Below are 23,043 nucleotides of genomic sequence, written 5' to 3' on the forward strand. Positions count from 1 at the left end.
GGGAAGAAAAGTCAAAAGATCAAAGAGATGTACACCAGGTGAAGAAATTCTCTAAGTTCAGGATTAGAGGCAAATGAATTCAAGACCTAATTATGTACATTAGTACTTAAATTTTATGCTTCTAGCAACGAGAAGAACGACTCCAACTAGGTGAAAATTTTTAGCACAACGACTAAAATGAAAATCACAACTGAGAATCGAAAAACTTGCAAACTTATAAGAGAACCAATTGAGAAAAACTAGAAAGAGGTGAACACGATCACAAGAGGAAACATAGTTTTTATTGTTGGTAGAGATCAACCCTATTTTCATCAGATTACAAAGTATTTTCACTCAGAAAAGCTCTCATGTGAAACTCTAGCACAAGGCTCACCCTCTCATCTGAAACTTTAGCACAAGGCTCTTAAATGGTTGGCTCAAAATGGCTCAACCAGCCCTTATTCTTTATTTATAGTCTAGGTTCATTGACCCCTAAATTTCCTAGCTTGTTTCTAAAATATTCCTCTCTTGTAATACCCTTTTAAATACCACCAATGGCTTCATAACTTAGCTTTACCTCGACGTAAGCTTTGCGATAATATCAGTATACCACGGTTTTAAAGTCAATCCGCTAATCATCTTGCACGCTTCTCAAAGTGTAACTCATCACCACTTACTCACACCTTAAGCAAATGCTCCGATGTCAACGCGTGTACTTCATCTTGCGATCTTAGTTGTCGGCAAGTCTCTCCCTCTCTTAATCTCTTGGGTCGCCTTGTCACTTGTATTGATATCCTTTTTGCTTGACTTTACCAATATACCATCTTTATCCATCTTTCATGCTTAACTAGGATCATCCTTGTTCCGCTCGACCTCCTTGATGATTCAACATCAAACACCTCACCTAGCTTAATCATACTATCGTCAACCGTCAGACCACAACTAAGATCGGTCAGACCACATAAATAGCGGTTAGACTAAAATATCACTTATCAAATAGCTAATGGTCGGCGCGGTAGTTGGGAAGACAACTCCAATTCCTGTGTCAGCGTTATCCACAGCAGAGAGTCGGAGTGAGCACTGGTCCATGCCTGCAGCTAAGCGTGCGTTCAACACTTCAACCCATTTGCGCCCACATTGGTAACGTGTACAGTAAACATCTCCAAAAGCGATAACACTTTATTAACGGAGTAGTAAATCCACTATGTAGGCTAGTCTATGGTTTTTGTGCACTTTGTGCTATGATGCAGAATATAATTGGTTACGAGAATTTTCACCTATTCCGGTAAGATATTCTTATTATTACTTCAAAGACTGGTTTCAACTGACTGCTTAATCCGAACTTACAAAGAAAAGACAAGTAAATTTGAGAACCACTATAATGCAAGACAAAGTTTTAGCCAACTAACAGACTGTAACTTTTAAGCTGAAACTATGCACAACTTACTATGATGTGAGTATGGCATATGTGGACACCTTTTTTTTTTGTAGTTTTTCGAACCGAGGCATCCCATTTTCATTTCTGACTAATGGAAATTCAGTGTTTTACAACAAAAGGGGGATTGAGATAGGAAGCAACAGAACTAGAGGCAGACTACTACATATGAAGCTACCAACTGACCTGGTCGAAAGCGGAAAACAAATAAGCAACCATAGTGTTTACACCAACATACATTTCTAAAGAGGTTCCAGAAGGACTGATCGTCAGCATGTAGCATTGAATCTGCACCCGCCACTATGTTTTCTCTCATTTTTCGGTGTACAAACCTGCCCAATAACTCGTAAACGAACAGGAATGGCATATAACTTCACAATGGTGCCGAATAATCTTTATTGTCGAAACAAGCTTTGTTTTGTGCCTTTCAAACTGCCCAGCATAGAGTAGGCAAACCCAACATGTAAACTTGATTACCACCAGGTAAGAAGATTTCAATCAATCTCCAATTGTGCGACACATTTGATGGGCGGGATGGAGCATTAAAACAACTGCCCACTTGTAGGATCTAATATGCATGAAAGACCGAATCAGAAGGAGTTGAATGATTGCGGAAGCTAAATTTAAATTTTAAATTACTCTAAATAAATATTCAATTTATTCATGAAATTCAGTTCGGGAGACTGCTAGCATATCACTAAAAGTGATGTCTAGAAGATTCAACGGTTGGATTGCCCTCAAATTGTAACTTAGAAACTAGACAATCATACGAAACTATTTTCATAAGAATCAGGTCAATCAGACTTCTGGATCTAGACATATTAACGAAACAAGCTCGCTGTTATAGATGGTGACGCGAATTGATTAAGCCTAATTTCGCGATCAAGCAAAATCCATGAGGAATTAACCAACCAAACTTTGCAGATCACTAACTTGATGTCCTAGCACAGTTTTGAACGGATCAAACCAAGACTAAACTTGAAAACAAAAAATTAATCTAGAATTAGCACCGAGCACACAAACGCAAAGATCACGAATTGAATGAGATTACCAATATATTGAATTGTAAACCTTGATCTTTATTGTATAGATGTGTTTACAAGATGATTCTTCGAAGCATTCGAAAAGTTTCCTCACGAAACTCTATTTTTTCTCTATTCTAATCTCTCTCTCAAAATTATTAGGCGGTTGTTCTATTCTGCTCTCTCCCGCACGCTACAAAACACGACTCTTTTTATAAGCCAGCCGACCGACTCCGGATCGAACTCGACTGGGCCAACACAGCTCACGCCTACGTGCGCGTTGGACTATATCAGCACCAGCTCAATCCCCTCTGTCCATGTGGTCTCCTCAGCACCATGCGCTAACCAATTGGCATGCTACCACTGCACTTGGGCTGCCCTGCCTCAGGCCGCAGCGCTGGTCTCCAGCCCACCTGGCCACAGTCTCCACCAGCGCACCCGTGCCTCTTTGCAGCAACCTCCTCAGCCTTCCTCGCTCGACACCATGCCTGTGACCGCTCTCAACTCCACGTGAGCCTCTCCCGCCGCTCACATCCAAGCACCAGCTGCCCACGCATCACTCAGCCTCAGACTGCATGCCGCTCCCTGCACACACAAATAACCACATACATGCATGCACATGCACACAAACAATTTTCTTTTTCTTAATCTATATTTCGATGTTCCAATGTTTTTAGCACAAAACCAATGTTCTAATGTTTTAATCACACATGATCTCATACCACTTTCATTACATCACAGCCAAACAGCAAATGATCAATGGTTTCAAGCTAAGAACAGAAATAACAGGAATGATCTCCCTGCCATTTCCTTCTGACCATATTATCTTTTCTTAAGGATAGCTTGATTTTCCAGCAACAAAATCAAGAATTTTATTTTCTTAGGAAATTTGGCTTTCCAAATGTGCTTTTAATAACGACCATGGTCGTCTTTAGTTAAGTGCTGACATCCAGACTTCACAGAAGACCTACCATTGTCATTCCAACATTTCCAAGATATTACATCATTCTGTTCAGATAATACAATGTTACTCAATTTGACCACAAGATCTTCCCATTGTTTCTGCAAAAGACAACCTCCGATGAGCATTAGCACATTCTGTAACTGTATCGTTTTCTACCACTCAAAGGTTAAAAAGAAACTAGGAAATTGTACACACAAAGGATGAGTTCCAGAACATGTATCTTTCCGAAACCGAGCATGCCTACCATTGTTCGCTTGTCTATCACTTTGAGCAAAGTCACACCAGATATAGGAATCTGTTTGACCATGCTTCAAGCACAACTTTTGTCTTGGCTGATGAAATCCATACAAGATGCTCTATTTGCATTAGGTCCAGATGGGCTTATATAGGCAGGAAAAGGCTCGTGAAAAGAGGGGGGGGGGGGGGGGGGGGCATAGATCTGCACTGTTAATTAGTACTGCAGAGGATCCCGTGGGGGCATGAGGATATCTTTTGTCTCATGTGATTAATTGACCATTGCCTCTTATCTCTCCAACTCAGCACAGTTAGTAAAATGTTTCTATGATTTATCTGCAGAGTTTTCGAGGTTCGATATCTCTACAGTTATGTGGACACTCCACGTCAAGATAGATGTTGGATGTTAAAACTAGGATAGTTCGATTATTTTAGCGACAAATATAATATGCAAATAGTGCTTTTTACGTTTAAAACGTGTGGATATGGCTTAAAAAACAATTCACATTACAGTTTACTCCTATCTCTTATATGCTTGTTTGAATTGTGATTAAGAACACATTTGAATCCAATTCAAATTTGAGTTAAACACGAAATCTTGCAAAGAAATATCTTTGTCCAAAGTCCAAACTCTCAGACGTCACGATTTAGCCCGCAACACCGCTTCCTTTCTGTTTTAAAAAGGGTAGTTGTTCGTCATGGTACGGGAGTAGATAACTTTCAAGCTTCCTCCTCCTGCTTCTCACGTTTTGAATTCATACCTCACGTCACCTCATCAATCACGATCCAATTCCCAATCACGCGTACTCCCCAATCCGCCCTGATGGACCCCGCCCTCTCCCCCGCCGGCCGCCGAGCCGCCGCCATCGCCCGGCACCTCGCCGGCGTCCTCCCATATCCGCCCCTCGCCGTCTCCGCGCTGGAGCCCTCCCCGTGCCTGAGCTACGCGCCGCCGGAATCGAACGAGCCCCCGCCGGCGTTCCCGCCCGCGGAGCTCCGCGCGCTCCTCGACGGGCACCACCTCAGGGAGCGCGACTGGGTGTTCCGCGCCATGGAGGAGAGCCCGCTGTTCTGCCCCCGGAGCCGCGGCGGAGGGAGGGTGTTCGTGTCGCCGGACTACAACGAGGGGAAGGAGGCACAGCGGGAGGCCACGATGAGACGGGTCGGGTACCTGGCGCGCAAGGGCGTGTTCCATGGGTGGCTCACCGAGCCCGGGGCCGACGCCGAGCTCCGCAAGCTCGCGCTGCTCGAGTGCCTCGGCGTCTACGACCACTCCCTCGCCATCAAGATCGGCGTCCACTTCTTCCTCTGGTACGCAATTGCCCATTGATTAGCCTCCCCACGTTTGCTCGTTAATCGATTGAGTGCTTATAATTTGCGAAAGTTAACGCCTATTCTTGAAATATTGTGCGAATATCACCTCTGTTTCGCACAAACAACTACTATTTCTCTTGTAGACTTAATGATTGCAGCAGCCCTGTTTCGGTGAGTCAACAAGATATTGGGCATTGTTGAGTAGTTGTGCCGCTCGGATGTGATAGCCACGTCACGATTTTTTATGTGTAGCGTAACCGTGTATATCTTTGACCTAATAGCCAACTAGCAATTTCTTTTAATATATGGACCAAGATTTAGAGGAATTTTAGAATTAAGTTACTGTATCTACTGTTCATATGCGTCTTGTATATCACATACATATATATGCAACGTATACGTATATACATATATATACATATACATATGCATATGTATATGTATATTTTGGAATTCTAGAAACATAGTAAAAGAAATAATAGTTATATTGATAAATCGGTTGAAATTATCTAAAATGCATAGGAAAATATCTAAAATTAAAAAAATATAAAAAAATTAGTTAGGTCCGTATTACCGTTATCTACATGTTAAAATTATATGAATGTATGAAAGTACTACTGTTTTTCCTATAATTAAATGAATTGGTTAAATATTGATAAATTCATAAATAAATATTGAGATACCCAAAATTGATAAACCTAATTTTTTAAGTCTTCTTTTATTATGCTCTGTGAAATAAAAAATAGGTGCGGCATAGGCATGCCAATCCACCTAGTTAATTTGCACCTCCAAGGTAGAAGTCGAAGCAAGCGGGAGAAAAATTGGGTTTACCAATTTTAGGTATCTTAATATTTATTTATGAATTTATCAAAGTTTATTGCCTGATTGATAATGTGATAATGTCCTACACTTGCTTTGTGTATTTTGGTTGGAGGTATGTTCATAATTTTCTCTTCTTTTCTTTTGTTTAGTTCTAGAGTACCATGTGTTCTGGAAGTTGGGGGAAAAATTGCAAAGTTATATAATGCGAGACGTATACTCCGAAAATATGTTAAATATAATGAACATTAGAAATATGGAAACTCTTTATTGCCCACCTAACGCTATGATTAACTAAGGTAGTGTTTGGTTGGAGAGCGAGGTGGGATGTGATGATTCCATTCATGTATTTAGGGATGAAATGAGATGGTCCGGAATCAGATGTTTGTTTGGTGGGTGGGATGGAACGACTCCATTTTAGATTTCGGGCCCACCGTCAGTGACCCGTCCCAAGTGGGATGGCTGTGTTCAGTCTTTTTTCTGGAACGGATCCGTCCCGTATCTTTAAAGAATATTCTCTGATGCAGAACCATCCCATCCCACTGAATTCCAACCAAACAGCTCAAAAACAGGATGGATTCGCTCCGTCCCACCTCATCCCATGAACCAAACACTACCTAAGGTGCCATTGGGCTAGCTCTGAATGTGGCTCCTGAGCTTCAGACCAAACATACTTCCTGAGTAGTGGTGAAAGGGGCCAAAAACGATTAAAAAGTTATGAAAAACATCTTCTAAACTAGTTTTTTTTTCTTCTCGAACTTGAAAATGAACACGGAAAAAAATTGTCAGAATTTTGGAAATGGAGCTGCCGGAGCGGAAACATAACGAGGTTAGTCAGGAACCCAGTCACTTAGTCAGAACAAAATTACACTACTATCGCACATTCACACATATTGCATATGCTTGCTTATAAGACGGCACAAAATAATGGCATATGCCGTAGTATCAGTTTATCACACAACAAACATGTTAGGTCAACCTTGCACCTCGAATTCACTACCGCCAGGTGGGAACGGGAGGGTGCAAATTCCGGCGCTAGCGCGAGCGACGCCGCGGCAAAGGGAGGACGTGGCGAGAGAGCCATCATTGGAAATACTGGTGGATATACCGAGGAACGGTTGGTAATCTGCCAAATCGTTTCTGCCACCAATTTCGAAACATATTTCGGATTCCAATACCAATTCAAAACGGTAAATCAGAAATGATATTTGGTTCCAATACCAATTCAAAACGGTAAATCAGAAATGATATTTGGTCAGGATTTACCAGCACCGTTCTCATCCCTAATCCTGAGCTTTTTTTTAAGGGTACAACGAGAATCCATACTATACATGTATTTTACACATACATCACATACATATATGTGTGCGTGTTCATACACATATTAAGAAAGGGATTAGAAAACACGAAATCTCTAGTGCAGAAAACGCACAATATCACTAAACGCGTACACGTGTGTACCTTAGCCTAATCTGGCCTAATCTCAGATACAACTGGGGAAAATGCCCCTGTGCGACACCCAAGTGTCAATCCTCGTGATCGAACTCGAGTGGGGTAGGCTAGCCGCTGCTAGCACTACAACCAAGCCAGCAGCTCGGTCGCACCTCTAATCGTGAGCTTCCGACCAAACATCCCGAGCTTAGTGGCGAACCCAGGATTTTCTCATAGGGTAAGCATCCAAATTTTTAAGACAACAAATTTGGTAAAAGGGTATAAAATTTGACAAAAGCAATACAAATTCGGTATAATATCGTAAATTCAATAATAAATCCCAAATTGTAAAACTGTAATATAAATAGTCCAAATATGATATAAGATCTTACATAAGTAGAAGATTACATTTACGTACTATTCTAAATTCTTCACTTTGCGCTTTCTTATGGCCATAAAAGACTCGATTATGTCATCTTCACTTACCGGAGAAGACATCTTGCTTGATATATGTGACTAAACAATCATTCAATAACTCATCACCTTTTCTATTTCTCAACTTATCCTTCACTAAACTCAATATCAAAAATACTCTTTCAACATTTGTCGTCATCACCGGTAGGATCAAGACCAATTTAAGAAGCAAGTACACCAACTTATAAACAAAATGCTTATTTATTTCAACAAGCCTAATAGAGAGCTCACCAAGATTGTTTAGGCCTTTAAATCTATCATTTCTCCTCATGTCATCAATGAAATTATCAAGTTAGGGTTCAAATCTTATCAATTTCACACTTGAAAAGTCTTTAGAATAAAACTTGACAAGCCTAAGGACTTTATGTGCATCATAAGAATCAAAAGAATTGAAAGGATTCAAGTCTGACATGCAAATAAGCAACTTCATATTAATCTCATTGAACCAATTGTCAAGCTCTTGCCGAATTTGATCAATGATACCAATATACACTTCTCTTCTATAATGATCATCAATTGTTTGAACCGGATAAAACTGTGGGATCTTGCATGAGGCACATATCTACCATCCAATGCAGGAATATCAATGCCATATTTAATACAAAATGATGCAATCTTTCCTTCAAAGAATTCTTCCCACCCATGAGACCTCATTTGTTGCAGTCTTTCCTTCGCCAAAGTCACAAGTGATATTGCATTAATAATATCTTGATCTCTCTTTTGCAAAGATTGAGACAATACATTTGTGTATCCAAGAATGATAAGCATCAAGTGTGCATTGAAAATAAACTCAAATAACTCTAAAATATCAACCATAGCATGTATGTTTGGCCAATCATCCCTTTGTTTGAGATCCTTTTCAAGAGTTATAAGTACTTCTCGAATTACAGAATATATATCAATAATGTGCAAAATAGTTTTGTAATGAGAAGTCCACCGAGTGTTACTGGGCCTAGTTATCACCATCTCTTGATTTAATCCACTTCCACTGTCTATTTCACCCATCTCAAATGCAGTTTTAAGTTTTTAAGCTCTAATATCTCGAAGCATACCATGGCGCTTGCAAGAAACTCCAATAATATTTAGAAGCAAGAAACTTATCCAAAGAAAATTGCACAACTAACATTTCCCTTGGCAATAGCAACAAAAATCAATTGAAGTTGATGTGCAAAACAGTGGATATAATAAGCAGCAGGAGACTCTTTCATGATCAATGTTTTCAGCCCATTAATCTCTCCTTTCATGTTACTAGCCCTATCATATCCGTAGCTATGAATTTAAGTAAGAGTCAAGTAGTGACCAACAAGTCATGAACTACTCCAAGAAACTTTTCACACACACTTTCAACTTTATCGACATAACGCAAGCAAAGAGCTAGTTATTCTTTATGTGGTATATCACTAGACTCATCGGCTAGAATTGTATAGTGGTCATCACCAGGTTCTTCAATTATATGTCTAGTGATCTTACTGGCACAATATTTAATAATTTGCTTTTGTATTTTAGGGGAAGTCAAAATGCAATTTCTTAAGAGTATTTTTCGAACAACCTTATTAACATCTTCATTATTTCCTGCAAGTCAATCTAAAAGTTTAAGGAAGTTCCCTTTCTTACTAGATTCCTCACTTCATCATATCCATGGCATGGCAAACCTTGACACAAAAGAAGCCTCAAACATCTAAGTGAATAGGTCAATCTAACCTTGTAGAGATTTAGATCATGTTGTGATACCTCCAGAATAACATCATCAATTAGTTTACCTTGCATAAATAAATCATATCTCTCTTGCGTAGCTTTGTGAGCATTATCTATATCTCCCATATGTTTTTCAAGCAAGTGCATCACTACATACGTTCTAATTTCTTCAACCACCCTTAGCAAATTTACTACATCCCTTGCCAAACAAATAATATATCATGTAAAATGTTATATCCTTCTTAATACTATATTCAAGCCAAGGATATTTATGGTACCAAATAATACTAAAGTGATGATATTTACCGTATATATTCCTAGTTGGGTAATCATAAGCATAAGGTTGCATGAACCTTTTAGAATATATCCTCTCCAAACCGTATTTTGATCATTGGCATTATAGCTTGCAAAAGGCGCTCTTAAGCCCGAATCATGTTCGAGACGACCAACATCAGAAATTGGAGGTGGTTCTTGTTCTTGAGGTCGCTCTTCAGCCACAAACGGAATCGGAACAGGATGTGGTTGTTCTTGAAATTGCTCTTCAGCCACAGCTAGAACTGGAGATGGTTCTTGTTCTTGAGTTTGAGTATGCTTTTCAGCCACAATATTCTTTCCTTTGCTTCATGTTTCTAGAAAAGCGAAGCAATATCTCCTAGCCTCTTCATCTCTCAATGATGGAATGACCTGACCACTATGTGGTTAATTAGAAGACTAAAGTCTAAAGTTTCCAATAAAAAAATCAAGCCAAGTAGCGAATAGGACCTTGCAATATGCAGCATATATACCTGATGTAGTGATGTCCAGATCGTCAGCTGACAGCGGTGTCCAGATTGTCGGCTCGGCTGATTGCGTGATCCTCGTTGGCAGCTTTGCCTGCTTGCCATGCACCAGCAGACTAGAGGACGAGGTTGATATACAGGGCAACCTACTGAGCCTGCAACCATACTGGCGAGAGGCGGGCGACCAGTGTGGCGAGTGTGAGCATGTGAGGAACCGAGGAGTCGAGTCAACAAGGAAGACCGAAACCATCCTACTGCGGCCGTGCGCGTGACTAGGAGCACAGGAGGAGCTAGGGCCCACAACGGTTGATGCCAGCCTAGCACCAGTGGGCTTTTTTTGGTTTTTTTGGACAACCATGCTAATTACTAATCGGACTTTGAGCTAGACCAGGATAGTCTTGGACCTACCTGGAATACCTTGTGGGTCCGCCCCTGCCTAGCTCCAGAGAAGCTCAACTCCTATAGTGCCCAAAATGGAAAGCACTAGATCAGAGGTTTTCGTGGCTTCATTTGTTTTAAAGGCTCTACAATTAAAAATATATTTTTCTCGGGGAAGGAAATATGCCCTAATAGAATTACATTTTCAAAAATATCACCGATCACCTAAATGACACGTGAGACCATGTGCCATTAACGCAACAATAACATTGTGTCGTATTTTGACAATTTGGTGAGGGAGAGCTATAAGTGTAATAATAATTCTATTCTATTTGAGGGCCTCTACGACTTTGAAGTGAGGAGACATGGCAAGGTTACTCCAGCATGTTTGGCACGCGTAATCACCGCTCCAACAAACGTAACGTACGAGCTATACGCAACTGGATGTAAAACACGATACTCTTTTTCTGTCTAGAAAGAAAACATGAAACTCTTTACGTCATCGCTGCTATTACTAAGCACAACCATCCAATGCTGGCCCGGACTTGTCGTACGAGCTGTACGCAACTGGGTGTAAAACACGAAACTCTTTTTCTGTCTAAAAAAACATGAAACTCTTTACGTCATCGCTGCTAGTGCTAAGCACGACCATCCAATGCTGGCTCGGACTTGTCGTACACACATTTAGGCACGCTCGCTCGGTTACTTCTCATGTGTTTTGGAAGCTTAGGTAGGGTTGGGTTCCGTACGGGGTGGTACATGTATGGTATGATGTTGAATATACTGTTATGTTTGTGTTTGATTGAATAAATGGTGCTGACTTATTCAGGACAAGGTGATACATATTTTAGAAATATTCTATCAAGATATCGAACCAGCCTATATGAGAAAATTGGTCAAATGGATCAAGATATTGAACCATCCTATATGGGAAAATTGGTTAAATGGTCTTGTACAGGCTCTATCAGCTCATGTAATTATATGTACTTAGTGATAATTAGCGAGTATTAGTGATAATTAAGAATAATTATATATGTATTAGTTACAATTAGATGTTATTAATAATAATCAAGTATTACCGTGGGTAATTAATGATGAATAGTGATATGTTACTGTGGGTATCATCATTCTCTTGTGCAATAAGATCATTACATGATTCTACAATAATATTCTCAATATATGTCTCATTACATGAGCTAGATAGATCAGTTAAATAATCACAAGAAGTAGAATCATCTACCTTAGAATTGAAATTAAAGGAAGAGGTACATTGCTTCAAGGGTGTCTTAGGTTGAGATTCAATGCTCTCAAATTTTGCCTTAAGCTTTCTATGCTATTTGTTTAGCAATTCAAATTTGCTCACTAGATATTTATAATTAGAAACAAAGGTAGCATGAATGTTATTAAGGGTATTGAGATTTTTTTAAGTTCTTTCATTAAAGCCCTTTGTTGCTCATTAACCAATTCAAGAAGTTTTTCTAGAGAGGGTGAGTCATCATCGGATTTATCATTACTTATATCACTTTCTATACATTTGGCCATAATGCACTTATGTGATGATGACTTGCATGATGACGACCTTGAGGAAGAGTTTCTCTTGAAGGAGTGGATGGTGAAACTCTCATCCCTTGATCTTGAATTTTCATCTTCACTTACCCATCTTCCTATGCTTACAAATAATTTGTTTCTTCCCCTTGTCTCTCTCTTATTCTCGGTTTTTTTCTCCTTCTTGATATGATCAATTGTGTTGACCAAGTTTTTTATGGAGACTAGATGATTAATCTTGGCATTGATCCTCTTGAGGTTCTTCTCTAATCTTGAGATGAGCTTGGCGATCTTGAGATCCATTTTTTTATCACTTGATATGCTTTGCTCATCTTCTTCATTACTCTCTTCATCTTTCTCACCATCATCTTCGCTTGAGCTTGACTCTTACTCTTGCCTTCTCATCTTCTCTTTTATGTGTTGGCGAGGGCAAGGTTCTTGGCGCCGGATGAGTATGAACCTTCAACCTTCATGTTTATGGTCATCTCATAAGCGGTGATCTTGCTTAGAACTTGGCTTAACCTCGTCCTGCTAATGTTGTGGTTGTCGTAGATGGTAGATATAATCAACACGTACTTTGGAAGAAGAGTTTGAAATATTCTTCTCATCACTTTATCATCTTTAATTGGCATCAAATCTAACCTACTGATCTCAATGATAAGAATATTCAAATGTGAATACATGTCATTAGCATTTTTATGGGCAAGTTATTTAATGCTATTAGCTCAGAGACTAGCATATGATATTTATCATTGCGCGCATCATTTGTGTCTTCATGTATTTCAATGAGATTGGTCTAAATATTATAAGCATTGGTGAGAGAATATACTTAATTAAATACATTAATGCCTAGAGATGATACAATGATACTCTTCTCTAAAGCATTGAATTGTCTTTCTTTGATTGTGGGATGTTGCTTCACCTCCTCCTCGTTGACTCTCCAAACATCTAAATATTTGGCTTACAAATGACAAGTCATTAGAATTTTACAACTGGTGAAATGAGTGCCGTCAAAATGTGGAGCACTACCGATAAGTCACCAAGACTCATGGTGAAATGATCAACAAGCATGCGCCACCAAGGCTCATGGTGCCGACAAGTCACCAAGACTCCAAGATGACAGTGTACCACTTGGTACAATGTAGGATCACTGAGCTACGTACTGCCGGAGTCCACCGAGCTGCCAACATCTTTTGCCCTGGGCGACCTCAAGCGGCTGCTGGACGGGCACGACCTTCCCACGTGTGACTGGCTCTTTCGCGCTATGGCGGAGAGCCCCCTGTTCTGCCGCGGGCGTGTGGGGTTGGGGGCAAGGGTGTTTGTGCCGCCGGACATCAACGAGAGCAAGGAGGCGCAGTGCGAGGCCATCATGCGGCGGGTTGGGTACCTGGCTCGGTGCGGCGTGTTCCGCAAGTGGCTCATGAAGGACAGCGCCGAGGCCGAGCTCCGTAAGACCACCCTCCTCGATTGCATCGGTGTCTATGGCCACTCTCTCACCGTCAAGATTGGAATCCACTTTTTCCTCTGGTGATTCTTCTTACAATATTTTTTCCTCCTGTTGATGACAAGATTTGGTATTTATAGTGGCAATTGCAGCAATGACTGGCTTAATGGGCGACCAGATAAACAGTGCCGCGACCAAATGAATAGTACCATGACCAGATGAACAGTACCATGACCGGATAAACAGTAACATGACCAGTGAACAATGATTTCCGACCAGTGTACAATGACCTCTGATATGAAGGCCGATAATGGTAATACATTCAAGTTAGGATTATTCCCATCATCATCTTTGCTAGACAGTATATTTAAATTGATTACTTTACTTGTTCTACACTCAGTCTACACTTGGTCACAAATGGAGCATAAGTTTTGTGATTATTTTGGATTTAGAGATACAAGGCCGGGGCTGAAATTTGAAGAGACCAATATTAATATAGTAGAAGATAACTCTAAGATATCGGACATGATGAATATAAGTAAATGTGTAGCCGAGTGGGTTAATATCAAATTTGAACCATTTGTTTGTTTAGCTTTGAAACTATCTCCGCAAAAGAATCGGCTAAGAAAGAAAACTATACATTTGATATTAACATGTGTGACCAGATTTTTGATAGTTTATTACAAGAGAAACATTATTAGATTACTTGGTCATCATGTTATACCTTCATATGAAGAATTAGGACAGCGTACATATTGCAAATGGCATAATTTATTTACTCATATTACTAATGATTCCAATGTGTTTTGCTGGCAAGTACAATCGGCTATTAGTGAAGGTCGATTGAAGTTTGCAAACCATCTAGAGACAGGGGGGCATAAAGTAAATAAGCAATCTCTCCATGTAAGTATGTCTGGTAGTGAAAATAAGAAAGTGTTGATTCGATCAAAACAGACTGATACAACAAAAGACAAGAAGGTCGCAATAGTTAGCAAGATTAATAATGATAGAACTAGTAAAGCTAGCAATATTATAGGCAACAATAAGATGGTTTGGGTCCCTAAAGGTAGTCATAATGTTAAAGCTAAGGTTAAGGTTCAAGCATCAACTGCTAAATGTAAAGCCGAAGGTGACATTCAAAGAACTTCTGGCTAAGTATGAGAGGGGGAAAGCCGACTCGAATGCTGCTGGTCAGTTTGATAATTTTAAGCAGCCAAGAGCACCTCCAAAGTATGAGTTTGGTGGTCGAGATCGGCGATGGAAAGGATTCCATGCAGTAGTGCCGTATCTTTCTTTTGGGCCACCAATGTCCATGCCGTGGAGGCCTCTTCCTATGATATTTCCTCTCTGTCCGCCATAGGGCTGGTATGGTCCATGAACGCCGCCTCCGATACCTTTTAAGTCATTCCATCCAGGGTGGACAACACCTAGGCCACCAATGTCTGATAGACTATCTTATCCTAGAGATGACCGTTTTGATCAAAGGAATCGGTCCGGAGATCAAAGGAAGAGGAAAGTGATCAAACAAGTTTATCATGTTAAAAGTGATGGTAACAAGTATAAGAGTTCAGAGATGAGAAGCTGACTATTGTACCTAAGGAGCTGATAAGTGTGAATTCATTTGAAAGAGCTATGCCGGTAACTGATAAACATGCACATGCTTCATGTGATCAAGCCAAACACACATCTGGTTCGGACTCCTGCATTAGTATGCGACAAGGAAAAGCAACACATAGAAGAAGAATTATTAATGTCAGCTTAGCAAAAAGGAAATGTCCAACAGCTCAATGGTAAATGATGCAGCCGAATGCATGTGTTCCAGTTCAGATTCAAAGCAAGAAAGTGAGAAGGCAATTGATGTGATTAATTGAAAGCATGGCATTGATGTGGTTAGTTACAAGAAGAAGATGTGGGTTCCTAAAGGTAACACACAAGTTCAGACCATGGGTAGTGTTCAAGCATCCATTGCTAGAACTACACCGGAGGTAAATTTGAAGGCGAAGGAATCCAGGAAAAAACCACAAAATCATAGGTTTGCACATGATCATCAAAATCTTTGGTAGCCGCATCATCTGTGTTCGTTACTTGTTCCATTGATGTCCTCATCGTGGAAACTATGCCATGGTATGTTTGATTATTCTCGGTTTTGGTGTGATCCTTGGATGCCATGTTACGAATCTTTACAGTTTAGTCAGGCATTGTCAAGGCAAAGTACATAGGATCAGCTCTTACGGCCGTATTAGAAGCATTATTAGGAGAGCATAAGATATATGGCCGATGTTTATTTGATGGCTAAAAATAGATAATAAGTTGTTCATGATTATTACACATGAAAGTGTTTTTCGATACGCAAGTTTTACCCAAAAACAGGGGACATATGTTGATGTCAAGATTTAGTATTTATAGTGGTCATTGCAGTGACGACTGCCTTAATGGGCGACTAGTTAAACAGTACCGCGATAAGGCGAACAGTAACGTGACCAGATAAACAGTAATTTCTGACCCAGTGCACAGTTACCTCCGACTAGTGAACAGTGATTCCCAACCAAGGTACTATCACCTCCTATCAGTGAACAGTGATTTCAGGAGTGAATAGTGATTTCATACCGGTGACCAATGATTTCAGATCAGTGAACACGATCATTGATCGTTACCAATGACCAGACGACCAGTGATCATGGTTTGTTCCTGCAGTTGGTCTCCGAACAGATAGAAACGTTGGTCGAATCTAAGAAGGCCGAACTACATTAAAGCGTATTCGGGTAATATTTTGGAGTTTTACGTGTTCAAATAGAAAATATATGTCTGTTATAGAAAGTTTGGAGATCAGGTAGACATAGCCGAATCATATCTGTAAGTCTCGTTCGGTTTGAATTAGGATCCTGATCTCTTATGGCTAAGACCTGCTGTCTTTTAAATATGAGAGGTTCATGGCCGATTGAGGACATCAACCAATCGATCAAACACAATTTACATTATCTTTCGTCTTTAGCCTAGCTCCTGCAGTCCTGTTCCTCATTTTTCCTCCTCCTGCTGCTACTCATTCTTGATCTCGACGACCATGGACAAGCCTTTGGCTAACCATGCTCTGACGGGATCTCTCTCGGGTGCGATTTGCTAACAAAGATCTGTCGCAGCAGTGCCAGACCAGACTTCCCAGGTGCTGTTCGTCGGGTTAGTTATCCTTTCCTGGTTTGCTTGTAAATGGGTCACTCGTTGCCGCGAAAGCGTAATAGTTTATCCCCGTTGCTGAATGCGTAGAATAGTTATCTCCGTTGCTGAATACCCTACGCGTGGTGCTAAGGATTGCACACGAGATGCTCGTGTGTTGGCACAAGGATCTATATTTTTGTGCCAACACCTTCATTACTGGCTGGCTCATGCTATTGCGTGGTATCTGGGTGCTTACTGCTTAGAATTTGCCCAAGCATGCTTCGTGTCAAATTGGTAAATTTTGTTTGCTTTGGCTTTCATTTAGAACACCACAAGTTCTAAGGGGTGTTATTGATAGACTGGCCGTGAAGTTCTGAATTTCCCACTCCATTCCGTTACCTGTGTTGTGTGACGTCTCAGAATCGTGCCTTCAATGTGCTTTTCATCTGCCCTTCTCTTGTGCTGGATTGGCAACTACTGACCAGAACTGATAATTTGATGAATTAATGGTGATGGTGTTGAAGTCATGTCAGCGCGTGGGATGTCTTTTTGTATTGTGCTTCTCATAGAACTTCAATTTTGCCTCCCACTTCTGTTTTATGAATTCAGTGTCAGAAATTTAGGAGATTATACAGTGAATTTCCTAAAACTGGTACCTGCCTTATGACTCTAGGTGGTACTGAGATATGGATTTTTTTTTTCTTTTCTGATTCTAGTTGTTTGATAGCTTTGACTTGTCTGAATCTATAGATACCTAGCATACAACTTAAGTTGAACAAGGTGTTAAAATCATGATTCCCAGTTACCAAATTAATTTCGTTTCAATTTTGGTGATTTTTTCTACTTATTTGTTGTTTTTTAAAAGAAAATCAGAGAGTATGCTTTTGGAATCTTGTATGGGGTTCATTATGTAGGGCAACAGGCAGTCCTATTCAGATAACTGGATCGATGGAAAACAGCAAATCTAGATAATCATTTCTAAGAGTTTCTTGTGGCTCTTTAGACCAACTTCCCTATATAAAACGATTGCCTTGAAATCATACTTAGAGTACGGAAACTAAAAAGCAGCATGGTTTGCCTTAGTTTTTGTTCCCTTGGCAATTCCTTTGTATGTTAAGTATTGAACGAGCAATAATGCATCCTGGTGCTTGCAGAATACATCTATGGACACTTTTTCCAGTTTTGCTATTACTAAATTTTACAATTAAAAGGAAGATTCTCTGGAAGCCATGCTTTCTTACGGCATCATGACTAAGTTTAGTTGATGTTTACAGCCCTCTATTAAACTTTGCCAGCTGAATTTCACAGACAAATTTTAAGGAGCTGATATTGGCCTGGAGCTGTTTTTGAGCCCTTAACAAATTGTTCAATTATTTAGTGAATTTCGTTTCCTCACATGGAATATCGATCATATTGAGTATAAAAACTGGAAACAACATCCTTTTTTATACCAAATAATTAATTCTGTATGGAGTTCTTTTGATTGATAATTCTCTCGTGTTTAGCTTATACTGTTTTCCTTTATGTATTCCAGGGGCAGCGCTATCAAGTTTCTTGGAACGAAGCGCCACCATGACAAGTGGTTGTTTGACACGGAAAATTATGTTATCAAGGGTTGTTTTGCCATGACAGAACTAGGTCATGGGAGCAATGTATGTGTAGACATTTTGTTAAGAATTTCTGTCCTGGACTATATAATTGTGGTAACCATGTTGATGGGTTTCGCTTCACCTTTTCTCTTGACAAAAGGTGCGAGGAATTGAGACAATAGCAACTTATGATTCAAAAACAAGAGAGTTTATCATAAATACTCCATGTGAATCAGCTCAGAAGTACTGGATTGGTGGAGCTGCTAACGTAAGATGAGGTTTCACTTACCCAATTGTGTGCATCAACGCTGTGCATTTGGTTATAACTTACTAAAAATGTTCATGCCCTTTTGCAGCATGCTACACATACAATAGTGTTTGCTCAGCTCCATATAAATGGGAGAAATGAAGGAGTCCACGCTTTTGTAGCTCAAATTAGGGATGAATATGGAAATGTGTTGCCTAATGTCCACATAGCTGACTGTGGCCATAAGATTGGATTAAATGGTGTTGATAATGGGCGGATCTGGTGAGTACTTTTATTTCTTGATTTTTGTATTTTTTCTGTATTTATGTATTGTATATCGTTACAATTTTTTTACTTCCATACCAGGTTTCAAAATATACGTGTTCCTCGTGAGAACTTGCTGAATTTGGTTGCTGACGTTTTGCCAGATGGACAATATGTTAGCATGATAGATGATCCAGATCAGGTCCTCCCCCTCCCCCCCCCCCCTCTCTCTCTCTCTCTCATACAACTTCTTTTTCTTTAATAATAGAAGTGAAAATTTTCTGATTTGCAGAGGTTTGCAGCTTTTCTGTCTCCACTTACACTTGGTCGAGTAAACATTGCAGTTAACTCTATCTACATGTCAAAGGTGTGTTGCGAGGCATTTTCTTTCTTTGTGAACACAGAAAAATGTTCTGTTTACACTTTTTGTTGATGAATTCAGTAAGTATACTCCCAAAGCTTGAAGTAAACTGGAATTTAGAATTTAACCGGGCAATTAGTCAAACTGGTCCCAGCAGAGTTAAACTGACCAGCTTGACCCAAGTGGAACATCATTCATTCATAACAAGTTTGTGCACCTTTTCTGGAAATCAAGGGCAAGTACACAAGTTTTTTTTTTCAAAACCAAACACATTTGAACAAGAGATGGAAATTATCTGGGACTTGATTGTTTATTCGAAGGAACCACTGTTTCAAGCTTTTTGCCAGAAAAGATAAGGTTGATATGATCTATTTATTTATAAAAGAATAACCTGGCCAAGTTTGATCATTTACTGCCAGTAAGAAGCCATTGACAAGTTCCGGTCCCACTGAGGAATGTGCCTTGTGTTAATTGTTCAAGCTTAGATACAATTGTAATGGACACACTTATATGCCTTTTTATTTTCCATGCATCCAGGTAGGCCTAGCGATTGCTGTGAGATACAGTTTGTCAAGGAGGGCCTTTTCAATTGCACCAGATGGTCCTGAAATGCTGTTACTTGATTATCCTAGCCACCAGCGACGCCTTCTACCACTGCTAGCAAAAGTGTAATATACTAATTCACTTTTGTTTTTTTGTACCTATAGTGAATATTTACTGATTTGTCAGAAGACTTGTTCTTACTTTAGCTTGACTATTTTTGTTCTAATCTATGTTGTGGGTTATATTACCTTCTTCTCGTACAAAGGTTCCATACTCAGTAATTGAAATACTAATGCTTTGCCCCCTTTTGCCAATGCTGTCACTTATGTAACAGTTATCATATCGCTATGTTTCCGTGTGCAGATGTCTTATGAGCAGTGCTGGTAATTTTATGAAAAAGATGTATGTGAAGAGGACTCCAGAAATGAGCAAAGCCATACATATTTACTCTAGTGCTCTGAAAGCTACACTAACTTGGCAGAATATGACTACCCTTCAGGTACTGTTGAAAGGGCTATCATAATGTTTCTTTATTTTGGTCACTATTTCCCACTGGATTTTCTTTTAAATTTATTAGGAGTGTCGTGAGGCCTGTGGTGGGCAAGGTTTGAAGACAGAGAACCGTGTAGGAATCTTCAAAGCTGAATTTGATGTCCAGTCTACATTTGAGGGTGATAATAATGTTCTAATGCAGCAGGTTATTATTATTTTCTGTCATATATGTATTTTGTCAAAGGTGCATCGTGTGGTTGTAACAATTTAACCTTGTTTAGGTAAGCAAAGCACTTTATGCTGAATTTTTGGCTGCACAAAAGAAGAAGAAGCCATTCAAGGGATTGGGATTGGAACACTTGAATGGTCCAAGCCCTGTTATTCCTGATAACCTGACAAATAGCATATTAAGGAGCTCCAAGTTCCAGGTAAAGAACCATAATTCAGTCTGTTACTTCTAATATATATCTGGCATGATGTAAATCTGGTCTTTGAATATGTCTCTGGCACATGAATAGATGGACTTGTTCTGCTTAAGGGAGCGAAATTTACTAAAGCTGTTTGCTGAGGAGGTTTCTCACCATCTGGCGCAAGGAGAAAGCAGAGAAAAGGCTTTGATGCTGGTAAAAGACACTTTTTAATGCGTTTTTCATTTTTTGCTGATCTATACTTCCTTTGTATTTGATGTGAATGGCATTTATACAGAGCTACCAACTCGCTGAAGACTTAGCTAGAGCATTTACTGAGCATACCATCCTCCAAATATTTTTGGAGGACGAGATGAATGTTCCTGCTGGTTCCCTAAAGGTATATTCGCTCTATTATTGTTGATCCACAATTGTAGTGTTTAGTTGCCACAATAATTGAATATAGCCATGATCAGTCTTTTCTATTTGCCATCTGAACTATCCATGATCTTTTCATGTAAATGTTAATGATACTGTAACCTCTTAATGATAATGTAACCTTTAATTTATCATCCGCAGGAGGTGTTGGGCTTGCTGAGGTCTCTGTATGTCATGGTCAGCATAGATGAATCTGCATCTTTTCTAAGATACGGGTATTTGTCGCGTGACAATGTAACCAGTGTGCGGAAAGAAGTCATGAAACTGTGCAGTGAATTGAGGCCCCACGCACTTGCTGTTGTCAGTTCTTTCGGGATTCCAGATGCCTTCCTCAGTCCACTTGCTTTCGATTGGATTGAGGCTAATGCGCTGTCTTCTGGGAGTCACTGATTTCAATCTTCCATATAACAGCCAGGTTGCCTTCCGTATAACAACCTGGTTGTCCAGTAAAAGTACCGAAGATGGACGGCTGAACGTAGTACAACAAGTGCCTTGCTGTTTCCTGTAGTTCACGCAGTTTAAAATAATTGTTGTGAAGTGCATAGTTGGAGAAGCTGATGCTGATCCAAGCTGCAAAAGGGGAGTTCTTGTAATCTGTTCTTTGCTGGCTTACTTGAATAACCGGATGTAGCCTTTCGTGCGTATAATGTGGTTCACAAAGTAAATAAATTACAGAGTGCTGTAACTGAACAGTAAACAAAATAAGTCTGTGGTGCTGCCTTCAGGATGCTCAAAACAGGCCCTCAAAGGGAATCAACTAGGTTAGTTGCCTTCCCGTGTTCAAATCCATGCCGATCTAATGCAGATACAAGAGCAAATATGCAACAAATGTTAGTCAAATGTGCATCCTGATGATAAACGAGCACAGATATTGTTAGCGACAAAGGGTATGTTTCCCATAAAAGAAAGATAATCAAAATATTTGGTTCTGCGTGATTGTAAATATGTGTTGTAGAGTTTTTATTTATTATATGGGAAAAGTGCAAAAACCTACATGCAATTTTCGGAGTTTGTCAAAAACCCTTCCTAAAACATCTTTTTCTGCTGTCTCCCACCCGCAAACCTTGGGAGCTTATAAAAAATTCCCCTATGTTCATTGACCACATGATGTTGTGCCTACATTGACCACCATTTAAATCGGCCTAACATTTCGTTTTTTGGGTTTTTTATTAACATATTTTTGAATATTCATCATATTTAAATGTGCAAAACCAGGATGACGAATCCAAGAAACCACCGTGTCATTTTGGATGTCACATAATCAACATATCATATGGTCTAACAATGCCGGGTGGTAATTAACACCAAATAAGAGTTGCAGGGGTTGACCGACAAAGAACGAGTTGTAGGGGAGTTTTTTTTTACAAAACCCCAAAATTATAGGTGGGTTTTTAATACATATGAAAATAGTAAGTACCACATGCCAGAGCTTTAATGAAATTACTGCAAAAAAATATATATTCATTTTTTTCTTGGTAGTTGCCAAAAATAATATGTACTGGATGCTAACAGCTGGCAATTTTCCTCGTGGGATTATCCTCGAGGGAGGGGTGTGCAAATACCCAAAACAATATAATACACACTATTTATTTACACGTTATATAATCTTATGCGAAATATGTGTCCCATTGTATATGTATGAAATAAAGCGAGAATTTAGGATTTAAAATCATATTTTACGTAGAGGTAAATCTAGATACTTATAAAAAGAGCAGTCAAAATTATATTTACCATTACAATCACTACCACATAAACACTAATTCCCAGCCGGTTATCATTGCTAGTTCGGCTGGAAACAATATAACTGCTAGCTCATAAACTCTATCGGCTAAACAATCATTGAGGTCACTAGAATCGGCAGTGGTACCACTTGTCACTACCGGCTCACGTTATCGGTTTTTGTTATCAACCGACAGTGATACTCCTCACTATATATTGCCTTTGGCCTTCTCCCACGAAGTTGAGCTGAGCAGCTCCTATGTTCATTGACCACACGATGTTGTGCTCCTTTGCTCGGCTTTTTGGCCTCCTGCGGC

General features: G+C 39.7%; 1 protein-coding gene across 1 annotated transcript; it reads left to right on the forward strand.

Annotated features, from left to right (window-relative positions):
* Positions 1–4,320: 4,320 nt before the first annotated feature.
* On the forward strand, positions 4,321–21,743 carry LOC133926781 (acyl-coenzyme A oxidase 3, peroxisomal-like). Its single transcript, XM_062372860.1, has 13 exons — positions 4,321–4,945; positions 18,201–18,318; positions 18,416–18,523; positions 18,612–18,784; positions 18,869–18,968; positions 19,059–19,133; positions 19,665–19,795; positions 20,034–20,169; positions 20,248–20,367; positions 20,444–20,590; positions 20,681–20,785; positions 20,868–20,969; positions 21,149–21,743. The coding sequence occupies exons 1-13, from the start codon at positions 4,458–4,460 to the stop codon at positions 21,395–21,397; spliced, it is 2,052 nt and encodes a 683-aa protein (XP_062228844.1). The 5' UTR covers positions 4,321–4,457; the 3' UTR covers positions 21,398–21,743.
* Positions 21,744–23,043: the final 1,300 nt, after the last annotated feature.

This window comes from Phragmites australis, chromosome 8 (assembly GCF_958298935.1).
Source record: "Phragmites australis chromosome 8, lpPhrAust1.1, whole genome shotgun sequence".
NCBI classification, from domain to species: Eukaryota; Viridiplantae; Streptophyta; class Magnoliopsida; order Poales; family Poaceae; genus Phragmites; species Phragmites australis.

What these genes read in the sequence shown, in the direction of transcription:
- LOC133926781 (XM_062372860.1), top strand. Translation starts at nt 4,458, where the DNA reads ATGGACCCCGCCCTCTCCCCCGCCGGCCGCCGAGCCGCCGCCATCGCC. An exon ending in AGAATATGACTACCCTTCAG is followed by an intron (nt 20,170 to 20,247) that starts GTACTGTTGAAA and finishes TAAATTTATTAG; the next exon opens with GAGTGTCGTGAGGCCTGTGG. An exon ending in GAGAAAAGGCTTTGATGCTG is followed by an intron (nt 20,786 to 20,867) that starts GTAAAAGACACT and finishes GCATTTATACAG; the next exon opens with AGCTACCAACTCGCTGAAGA.